The sequence below is a fragment of the Schistocerca americana genome, chromosome X, assembly GCF_021461395.2.
Source record: "Schistocerca americana isolate TAMUIC-IGC-003095 chromosome X, iqSchAmer2.1, whole genome shotgun sequence".
Taxonomy (NCBI): domain Eukaryota; kingdom Metazoa; phylum Arthropoda; class Insecta; order Orthoptera; family Acrididae; genus Schistocerca; species Schistocerca americana.
The window spans coordinates 864,759,276-864,771,320 of record NC_060130.1 but is presented as its reverse complement, the minus strand read 5'-3'; the positions used below and the strand labels follow the sequence as shown (position 1 = coordinate 864,771,320).

At 45.1% G+C, this 12,045-nt stretch overlaps 1 protein-coding gene across 1 annotated transcript in view; it reads right to left on the bottom strand.

Moving 5' to 3' along the window:
* LOC124554883 (annexin B9-like) overlaps nucleotides 1-12,045 on the bottom strand; it is a 29,357-nt gene that overhangs the window by 7,595 nt on the left and 9,717 nt on the right. Inside the window, exon 6 of the mRNA XM_047128553.1 lies at nucleotides 9,965-10,037. Within this exon, the coding sequence (XP_046984509.1) occupies nucleotides 9,965-10,037 (73 nt within the window). The remainder of the gene's footprint in view (nucleotides 1-9,964; nucleotides 10,038-12,045) is intronic.

The window sequence follows — 12,045 nt, the reverse complement described above, 5'->3', positions numbered from 1 at the left end:
GGCTATTATAGGATTAATGGAGACAGCAAAGAGGGTGACACCCAGGACGGAACCCTGAGGCACACCGTTTTCCTGGATAAAGGTGTCCAAGGCAGAACCCACACGCACCTTAAAAACTCTTAAAAATGCCTTAAGGAAATAGGGCCATGTGTAAAGAGTATGGAAGGTACCACTTCTCCAGCAGGAATCTTGAGCCTTCTCCAAATTTAGAACCATGGAGAGTCTGGGGTTTCCATAGAAAACCCTTCATGACATGGGTGGACAAAGTAACGAGATGGTTACCTGCAGAATGCTGTGCTCGAAATGCGCACTGTGCACTTGTCAGTAATTTGCGAGACTTTAGCCACCATTCCAGCCGGGCGTGAATCATACGTTCAATCATCTTGCGAACACAGCTAGTGAGACAGAAGGGGCAGTAGCTGGAAGGAAGGTTTTTGCCTTTACAAGGCTTAGGTATGGGTATTACTGGCTTCATGCCAGTATCCGGACAATGTGCGCTCTGCACAATTGCGGTTGTACGTGTTAAGCAGAAAGTGCCTGCCCGCAAGAGGAAGGTGCTGCAACATGTAAATGCGAATGGCATCTGGCCCAGGACAGAAGATTGCTATGCACTGAGAGCATGATCTAGCTCTCATAGTAAAGGCGGCACAATTCGGTGAGGAGAAGGGTATCGCCAAAGCCGCATCTGCTCATTTCCCATGTTAGAAAGCAGGGCGATAGTGGGGGGAGCTCAAAACGTCTGCAAATTGGCAACCCGAAGTGTTGCATATAGCAATAAGGTCCAGGATGACATCATCTGCTGCTGTCAGGCCGGGAATTGGGCACTGGATCTAGGTCCCAGAGAGCTGCTCCATGAGGTCCACAGAAGCATCAGCTTGCTTGTGCTGTTGGTCTGTGCAGTCCAACACTGAAAAATGGTTAGTGGCGCACACTGAGGCCAGCCGGGCTAAGGTATCATGTGGCAACACCATCGAAGAAGATCGTCAAGACAGCAAAGGAGAAGACTGTTTGCCTTTGGTTGATTTCTACGAGCATTTCTTGTTAGATGAAGACTGAGTGTTGTTTGGCTGGAGAGCGACGTAGAAAGACTTCACGGGAGTACTACCATTGTCCTTTCCGGGCTACCAGTTGTGTGGCTGCTGGCTTCATCACTTGAGGCAAGAGTTTGATGGCTTGTTGCACAGCTGGGGGTGACTTCACAACCTCAGAGCTGAATTAGAGGTCACATGTCTACATGGCCACATCCTTCGTGGAGTGAGAGGTAATGAGAACAGAACTAAGTGCCAGATGGGATAACACAGGGTTTGCGACTAATCAATAACTTGTGTGCGACTTTCTCTGGTACCCGGATCTCTTTGACTGTCCACTTATCAAGATACACAGGACAAACCCGAGAGGAGGCAGTATGGCCACCATTGCAGTTGATACAGCATGGATAAGGAGGCGGACAATCACCCTCGTGCGCATCTCTACCACAGGCTACACATTTGGCTGGGTGTCGACAAGTTGTTCTAGTGTGGTTGAAACTATGACACTGGTAGCAGTGCATCAGATTGGGAATGTATGGCTGGATTGTGATAATGTCATAGCCTACTTTAAGTTTGGAAGGCAGCAGCACCCTATGAAAGGTGAGGAAAATGGTGCAGGTGAGCACTAAGGAGGACTACCTTTTCCATTACATGATGGACAGCAATGACACCCCAATCAGAGAGGTAAGATTTGATTTCAGCCTCTCAGACCATCAAGCAGCCTGGGTAAATGACACCATGTGAAGAATTCAAAGTTCTATGGTCCTCGACACAAACATGGTAACTGTGGAGAAGTGAGGCAACAAGGAGTTTGTACTTGAGAATCAGAAGTAGCCTCCAAAGTGTCATTCTGTAAATGACAGTAGGATTTCACAGGGCCAGCAATTGTATCAACACCTTTCTGAATAATAAACAGATTTACTGGGACAATGGACTGACAGTCTTCAGTACGCAAGACCATGAGTAACCATGGTGCAGTGGGAAGGCTATGCAAGACCATGAGGAACCATGGTGCAGTGGGAAGGCTATGCAAGACCATGAGGAACCATGGTGCAGTGGGAAGGCTATGCAAGACCATGAGGAACCATGGTGCAGTGGGAAGGCTATGCAAGACCATGAGGAACCATGGTGCAGTGGGAAGGCTATGCAAGACCATGAGGAACCATGGTGCAGTGGGAAGGCTATGCAAGACCATGAGGAACCATGGTGCAGTGGGAAGGCTATGCAAGACCATGAGGAACCATGGTGCAGTGGGAAGGCTATGCAAGACCATGAGGAACCATGGTGCAGTGGGAAGGCTATGCAAGACCATGAGGAACCATGGTGCAGTGGGAAGGCTATGCAAGACCATGAGGAACCATGGTGCAGTGGGAAGGCTACACAACCACACTGTGGGGTTGGGTCATTACGTAGCAGGAAACAATGGGTGAGCTGGCTATGATCAATGTGTAAACAGCATAAAAACAGGGGATTCCTTCCCAGAGGAGTGTCAGGAAGAGCAAACAGCAGTACATTCCTTGATTGTGTGGGGTTTATTACTATGAATACTAGCGTTCCAGCTGGCATTCCACTTTTCGGCAAAGATTTGACATAGATCCACATATCCGCAGCTGGAATCATGAAAGGAAATATGAGGGTTTAAGTATCTGCTTCTCTAGCCAAACAGCCAGTTCATTCCCTGGGATGTCAACATGACTTGGGACCCAGAAAAAGACGACTGAATAGGTGGCACGCTCAAAGGCAAAGAAGTCACGGATAGAGACCAAAGGGTGACTAGAGTAGTATTGGTCGATAGTCTGCAGTCTGCTCATGGAGTGAACGAATTAGGACACTGTGGAGGGAGGCCTGAGAAACAGAAAGGAGCACCCTGTTAATGGCTAGAACCTCTGCTGTGAACACACTACATGATCCAGGCAATAAATGGTGTTCGAAGCCAGGAGACGTGTAAGTGTATCCCACCTTATCAACTGTCTTAGAACCACCAATGTAGAAGATGGTTGTGCCCTTGAACTCTGCAAGGATGGCACGTACAAGACGCCGGAAAACCATAGGAGATCTTAGGACCCTGGAATAGATCTATCCTAATCTCGTCTAGGCACCATCCAATGGGAGGAAAGACACAGGGTGCAGTCCAGTGAGTGGAGATTGACATGTGACAGGCAGGGGTGACGCATACCAACACAAGGTTTATACACGGACATGTAAATAAAAAAATTCCTGGATTTTTAAAAAAACACAAACACACTTTCTCCCAGGTGAAAATACACTTCCTCCATGTTAAGTGACCGTATACTTTTCCTTGGAACTGTCAAACTTCTGAATCCTTTGAATGGTTATGGTTTTACACACCAGTGCAGAATTTCTCAGCCCTTTAGAAAACTGAACTCAGAAGAAACACCGCATTTTGCTTTCCGGAGCATTGAAATCTACATTGCTTTTGTAAGCCAGTAATAGCTCACGTCATGTGATCTCGCCAGCCGATACAGTGGATAGTCAGGGCTTAGGACACATGATGTCAGCTAATAGCATTACCACTTAATTAGTGTGTACACACAAATAGGAAAAGGTAATGGTGTAAATCTATATACATAGTGTTGCTACAAGACAAGCAGAGCTTTCACATATATTGTTCTCGACGATTAATAAGCTGCAAGAGAAGCTAAACTTTTTCGTACAATGTTTATCCTTTTTACAAGTGTTGCACTTTAAGATACATCACGCAACTATTCCAGTAAAATTTTTAATACCGACATAAATGTCTGATCTTTGGGGCTCGAAATTTTTTCTAAATGGTCGTTCTCAAACAGTCCATTTTTAAATAAGAGTCAAACGCTCCGATTTAAGGAATTCATCGCACATTCTCGCACTTAGTTCATTTTGCGTAAAAAGAAATTTACTTTGGAAGTAATACTTTTCAATCAATCACTCACAATATTTTCCCGTAATCTGTTAGAAATTCATTTCAGCAGTTGCCAGAGAGTGCCAGATAACAAGCGTCACTGCACTTGCGCAGCTACGATGATGCAGGAATCCCGTATGTTCGTATGCGTAAAACATTGAAAGATCTTACATTATGCCATAAAAGAGACATCAGAGGAATTTCATGAACCATACTAAAATGCATAATTCGGCTTGTAGTGCACATTTGTATATCCCGATTCGGTTGTAAATTTTCTTGGTGTACCAGTACTGTATCATCTCATTTTTGGTTCTTTATTACGGCATAATGCCATGTGTGCCAGAAGATGAAAACATGCTCTTTTGAAACGCAGCAAACAGTTGAAACTAGCCAATACTTTAGAATTGAGCACTTCATTTCAAATAAATTGACCGCCTCAGTGGAAAAGATAAAAAAAGCCATTTTTTTTAACAAACCGACAAATATCTTCATAGTTCCACAAGGCAATTAATGCTTGACTGAAATTGCTGCCCAAGGCAGATGCCCCAATGAATATGGCAACTTGCACACACCAGTAAAGCTTTTCTGAGTAGCATCTCACTGCTTGGTTATACAGCTAACAGCCACACTTTTGTAGCCAGAAGAGGGAGAAAGTACATGCACGACTCAACTGTGCATGCGCACAGGCCCACTCGCAACTGCTTACATGAATTTAATGTAAACAGTTGTGGTGTCATGCTCATTGGAAGCCATTGTTATGAAGCATTGCATAGTCTCACTAAAGCCTTTGACAGATTTTGCTACTGGCAGACACTTGTATGAGCACTGTTTTGTTGTGTACATGGTGCATTTCCTTTGGAAGTTTTATTCATGTTTTAATGCTGCAATCCTTTGTTAGAGTATTATTTCTCACCAGTCAAAACTAAAAAAAATTAACTAAAAAACCAGAATTCTAATAAATTCCCAGGTTTTTCACGGTTTTCTCACGGATGAAAAATTTCCAGGTTTTTCCCTGATCTCCTGGGTCGTTTACACCCTGCAACAGGCAATCCCACCTATGGGCGGGTGTTAGGAGGGAGACATCACTCACTGACAAATATTATAAGGTACACAGGATGGCCGGGGAATTGACAAATGGCAATTGCGTAAGAAACAAGGAGTTGGCTCTGTCGGATGTGTAGAGGGAGAATCCCCATTTCTGTGAGGAGACTACTAGCAGGACTAAGGTGAAAGGCACCAATAGGCAGATGCACCCCACAGTGATGGACAGGGTCAAGGAGTTTCAAAGTGGAAGGAGCTGCTGAGGCATAACCCTGACTACCATAATGTAGTCTGGATAAGACCAGAACGAAGTCAAGATGGAGAACAGTGGAACAGTCTGCACCTCAAGATATGTGGGCCAGGAGGTGTAGAACATTAAGTTTCCACTTTATATGTAGTATTTAGGTGGCGAATGTCGACAGCCATTTCAGCTTATTATCAAAAATAAGGCCCAAGAAACGGTACTGTGCTACAACATTGAGGAGCTGGTTGCCTACACGAAGTTCTGGATTAGGGTGTACTGCGGGTCGATGACAAAAATGCATAACCCATGTTTTGGAGGAAGAAAACGAAGCCATGGGCAGTGGCCCATGCAGATGCCCCATCAGATGGTGCCTTGGAGCTGGCACTCGGCAGACGCTACAGAGTGGGAGCTGCACCAGATGCAAAAATCTGTCAACATACAACACCGGGGTAACCAGAGGCCCAACAGAGCTGAGCCCATTGATGGCAATGAGGAAGAGTGCGACACTTCGTACAGAACCCTGTGGGATACCATTCTCCTGAATCTGAGGGGCACTGAGTGAAGTACCAACTCGAACTCAGAAGAGCCGGTGAGAAAAACTTGCTGATGAAAACATAAAGGGGACCATGGAAGCCCCAGTCATGAAGGGTAACAAATGTGATGGCATCAAGCCACGTCATACACCTTATGTAGTTCAAAGAAGGTGCTGGCGGTGAGTTAAGGTCTGTCAGATGGTTGATTCCAATTGGAGTAAGTGGTTCCCATTAAGTGAAGAGTGCATTATAGGGCTCAACGTGGTGCGGCATGAAACAGAGGGGGTCTGTTCAACTCTGTTTCTGCTGGAGAAACATAGTAGAGTAGGACGAGGATGAAGATGCCATCGCTAAGTGTGTTGTAAGGTGATCTGCAAGGACCATTGGATCAGTGCACAGAGCACCTTTGAGGCTCAGAACCTGGACAGTGGACTGTCACTGGTGACCCAGAAGGCTACCGAGCTGGGACCAAACCTGCAATAAAAAGGCATATGTCACCAGGGAGGAAACTTAGCACTTCCAGCATTCCTTTTTACTCTGCTTAATAAGGTAACAAACCTTAGCACAGAGAGGCCTAAAAGTGCGGAGGTTGGTCTGAAAGGTGTCGCTCAAATTGCTGCAGCACCTGTCGGCACTCCTAGACAGTGACTGCAACATCCTTGGTCCACCAGGGTACCGGTCAATGACGAGGGGGACCTGTGGATAGGTGACAGCAGTGCCAGCAGCATGAAAAATAGTGGCAGAGATGCCTTGCACAACTATATCAATGGAATTCAAGAGGGAGGCGTTTAAGTGAACAGCAGATGTATATGAAGGGCAATTGGCCATGCAGAATGCCCAACATGGGGGCCTGTCTGCCTGGTGGCAGCAGGTGAATGGTAACTGAAAAGTGGTCACCGTCACAAAGGTCATCATAGGATGATGAATGTAGGGAAGCCACAAGGGCAGGGGAGGAGATTGTGAGATTGATAAGAGAAAAGATACCATGAGCAGCACTGATGTGTGTACAGGAACCATCAGAGGCGACAAATCTAGTCCGTGATATGTTTTTCAATTAGGGTACCCCTACCCATTGAAGGGGCACTCCCTCACAGTGGATGGTAGGCATTGAAGTCCCGAAGGAGGAGAAACACGGGTGGGAGTTGCTGAATTAAGGTAGACAATGCAACATAAAGTGGCGTACATGGAGGGAGAGAGACATTACAAATTGTGATTGCTGGAGTCGTTTGCACTCTAACCGCTACCACTTCCAAGCTGGTACGTAGGGGGGGGGGGGGGGGGGGGGGGGGGCGGTGGTCCAGTTACTAATGACATCAGAACAAACCAAAGTGCAGACCCACCAGATGCTATGTCGGGGCCAGCATGGCTCCAACAGAATGCCCGATATCCACAAAATGGAGAGTGTTAATCACAGAAATGCATTTCTTGAAGAACAAGACAGAATGCAGAAGAGGAGGAAATGAGACGTTGCATTTCTGGTAGTATCCATTGCAATTCCACTGGATGATCATGTGGCAAGAGTCTAAGGCAAACATGAAGCCGAGGAGGAGTTCAGGTCACTGCCAGCAGTTGTCACCTACAAGGATGGTGGCGACATCCATAAATAAGATGCCAGACTCAGGTTGCGATGTGGGAGATAGCAACTCCAGGGGCGCATTGTCTTGGGATCTCTTCTACTCTTACTCCTCCTCTTTCTGGGGTGGAGAAGGGCAGGGTACAAGGGGAGTACAAGCTTCTGCAAGAACTGGAACTGAAAGAGCGGGCAACCTTGGGGCACACAGATGGTCAACCTCTAGGTCGAGTGGTGGTAAGAGTCTTCTTGCCTGAGAGATGCCTGGGAGAGGGGCCTCAGGAGGGAGCCCGATCACCAGCACATGCCAAAGAATTGGGGCACTTCAGCCGGGGAGGAAAAGAGGCTCCCTGACCGGAGGTCATGGGAACTGCAGGTGAGGGGTAGCGGAGAGAGGGATGGCATTGGGGTAAGGACAAGGGGGAGGGTGGAGGAAATTTAACGGATGCAAAAGTTTAAGATAGTGACACTGGATGGAGTGTCATACTACGGGTGAGCTTCACCATAAGATAGGTGATCCAGGGACTTTTATTATTTGATCTTTTCTCTTCTGTAAGCTGGGCAATTCAGCGAGCAAAGGGAGTGGCAGTCAGCACAATTGACACACACAGGTGGCAGAACACAGGGGCTTCCCTCATCGAGTGGGCAGCCACAGTTGCCACACAAAGTGTCTACCGTACAGCAGCAAGACATATGCCCAAAACACAAACACCGAAAGCACATAGGTGGAGGGACGTATGCCTTCACATCGCATCTGTATTACATAACCTTTACCTTCTCTGGGAATATCTCCCCTCAAAAGCCAGAATGAAGGCACCAGTATGTGTGTGTGTGTGTGTGTGTGTGTGTGTGTGTGTGTGTGTGTGTGTGTGTGTGTGTGTGTGTGCGCGCGCGCGCGCTAATCAACAGGGAGCCCAATCACATCTTACTAAGAAACTACTTCACCAAACCTGTCCTCTATATTTTCCATGGAAAGCAATGGCTTTGTTGTGGTGAAAGTGTCCCCATCTGTCTTAGTGCAGGCGAGGTAACAGAGGAAGGGTTTCAACCCAAGATTGCGAGCCTGGCCCTCCTCCCGTGGTGTATCAAGGGAATAAAGGGAAGAGAAGGGAATAAAGGGAAGGGAAGGGAATAAAGGGAAGGTTGCAGGGTCATTCAAAGCAGCATTCGATAATCGTTCATGATTGCCGTTGCTGGGAGCTCCGACGCTACAAGATAAGCAACCACTGCTTGACATACATGGGGAAGGAACAGCTCAGGTAGCAGTAGTGCAGTTCCCGTGTTGAAGGGGCTCAGCCATGTGTGTGGAGTGGGTGGGGGGGGGGGGGGGGGCAGGGGGAAGAGGAATTCCCACTGCATACACTAGGGAGGGAGTTCTTCCCCATATGGCTCACACTCAAAATAGGAAATTTTGAAGTGGAGCTCAAACCTCGAGTGGGGACCTGAACACCAAAAGGAACAAAATTGCAACCAATACAGGAAACCAGGTGGATAGCCAGGTCAACATAGATCAGAACACCCAGAGATGAGGTGGCAACGGGGAAGGGGGTGAGGATAGGGAGTGTGGGCAGGGGGAAGGAAGAATTGGCTGCAATAGCTCAGGATCCTGTGTGGGCCACACACTAACTCACGAAGGAACCGTGAGCCCCCTTGGAGGGGGGTTTAAATTTGAGGGATGGCCACTTAAGTGACTGGCAGTCTATGTTGACCAGCTGGCATTTAAGTCTTGTGTCCAATAAAGTACATCACACCACCACATTCAATAAGTTTAATGACTGCCAGATTACTGTGCATCACCTGTAGTCCGTTGCAATGTGAGATTTTTTACTCAACAGCAAGTTATATGGGGGCTGAATGCAGCCCTATTTTTTCCATTATGTACTCCCATTCCAACATGCTCCAGTACCCAGTGTAATGTGCTCACTTTTCTTAGTCTTTGTAGGCTGAAAGACAGCAAAATGATAAGGTCAAGTCTTGCATTGATCAGAAATACTGTTATTAATTGCAAGTGAGTTATGAAGGTGCATTGTGTGGTACGGGGAACAACGGTATTGAATGCCAGTGACTAACAGCCACAACCTTGCATACGATTTTTTTTTCTGGCATTGCCGACAGGTGAGATCAACATCTACCATGACAATATTTTGTCACGAAGAACCAAAACGATGTTTAGAACATTACCCGACAGCACTTTCAAGACAGTATTCCTGGAAGATGTAAGATTGTTTTCACACACTGTGCAGGAAATTTGCCAAGAAAGTTGACTTCAGCACACAATTTACTGCAGAGCATGGTCCATTCTGGAATTTACAGCATATTGTTTGTTCGCCCTGGAACTGGGTAATACAAATTTTATTATGTTCATCTGCAAGAGGCATAAGAAACTAAACTTCTCTATATTACAGAGTTATTTTTATAGTAGTTTTGATGAAAATTTCAAAACAGAGTGAAAGATACTGTATATTTCAATTTGAAATTAGAGTCAAAGAATGGTAACGCCAAATTATGTCGCTTCAAAATTAATCACCCACAGCATCCACATACATTATACACGAGTCAGATGACTATCATCTAAATTAACTTGGCCATTGTGGGTAATAACACACACAACCGCATGAAATATAACAAATCTTTCACATATACACTCACCTGCATTGAAAAGTTCCTCAGCATCACTTCTTGCAGCTGCATGATCAACTGCTTGGTTCTCATCTCTGTTGGCCTGAAAATTACAGTTCAGTTTTGGTACCAGTTACTAATGCCCTTCAGTAAAAGGGGAACAAATCTACAATATTCAAGTGAAATGTTTGTTAACAGCTCTTCACAAAGGAAAGCAACCATTGTGAAACTTTGAAATACCGTTCCATTTATGCATCATTAATCTGAGTTTCACATGTTTGTCAGTTTGTAGGTTTATTTGGTGTTTACTTTTTGTCAATATAAAATTTTACTTTGTTAATGTTGCACTTTTTCTTCAAGAATCCTTTCCAATGAATGTGTGATTGCACTGAGCGACATTAGTAGGGTTCGAAGGAACTAAACTGTAAGCTCAACAGTCCTCTCCTGAAGGGATTAAAGCCTACTATTCCTTAAGGTACAAAGGTTGACATCAAATTTTATTTCTTAGCTGTTTTGTCAGAAGTGTAAAACAGGGTGAGAGGAAGAGCAACTGGAAGACAGCCACAAAACAGAGCAGAAGCGCAGGACATGGGATGACCAAATGCAGAAAAAGGTCTCCTGGGGATTCTCTTGCAGTGAAAGGTCAGTTTCTGCATCCTCCATTGGACTGGGAATTTGTCCTCAAACCAGATACAACTGAAGATGATGCAAATGTCAAATTTAACTGTGGATTATATCAGGTCTTGGCCACAGGTTGTGCGAGTCCAAGTGTTTAGGAGTTGGAGTTTACTGAAAGAGGCCTTACGTATACGATTCCAGACATTTTGTAACAGAGAAGCTGTTTTCTTCTACAAGCCTTGTGTGACCAGAAACACAATAAGCCTCTGTGTGGGAGCAGATGGAAAGGGAATTTTGTTTCCTTCACTAGTGAGGAAAGGTGAGAGATTTTTAACTGTGAAAGCTTTCATTTCGCCGAAGAGAGATAGTCAATTACACTGCTTGTAGTACTGTGGCAGTCTTATCCTGTAGTGTCACTGATGTATCCTTAGGAAGTAGCACAGCGTCAGTTGCTAGGGCAGTGTTGAAAGCACGCCAATCTATTTTTAATTGCACATAGTGGTGAGCACTTATATTTTCACTGTGGAAGGGATGCAATTATCTTTCAGATGTCTCATGCTGTCTATTAGCTTGAGGGGAGGAGATTAAGTACAGCACAATGGCTTAATACATTTACTGTGCCACAGGCCAAACTAATTTGAGTGGGAGATGTTTCTGTTCAATATTCATAGCTGAAGGACCTGTGATCTGTTCCACTCAATTTCATCAATTGGCTGAACATAAAACCTAAAAATTTATTGAGGGAAATTGATCCTGCAGTTTGTTGCCCCTTTACTCTCCAACTTTGCAATTTAACATTAACAATCTAGACGTTTCAACTCGATCTAGAGATATGGCCTTTACGGACAGTAGACCCAATTACCTCTCACACGTGACTTGACAGCCAGAGCCTCTAATTCTGTACTGACTGGTACTTGCAGGCATTTTTAATGAGAAAGTACCAACACCAGCTAATGCTCTTTCAGGGCCAAATACTTCTGAAATAGGCAAGGTGATTACATAGAGCACAAATATATGTTTCAGGGAATTTGTTTCCTGAAACATTATGTTTATTAGAGGATGAAATTATAGTAGAAGTTTCCTAGATGCTTAAAATACCCATACAGTTCTGTGGATAATGATTGTACGTGGACAGTTTCAAACCTGGTGTTGGGGTGGCTGTTTTTATGCAACTGGAGTTTATGGATCAAATTAATCCATTGGTTTTCTCTAATGTTCTTTTAGATCCTTACACAGTTTTATCTCTAGCTGGGGTATTCAAGTGTAAATCTTGGCAGGAGGATGAGAACCATTTTAATATTTCTACATCCACAATCTGCACCACCTTTAACCACATGCTGACATCTGGCCACAGAACTATGTTATGTCAAGTAGCCCCATAGAAAGAACCATTCACTGGGTGGCATGCCATATGAGGAGTCATTTCAAGCTAGGGCAAGGGAACCAAGGTCTCACTGCAGGTAAAAATGGAAACAAGAAGGGATTCTGTTGCC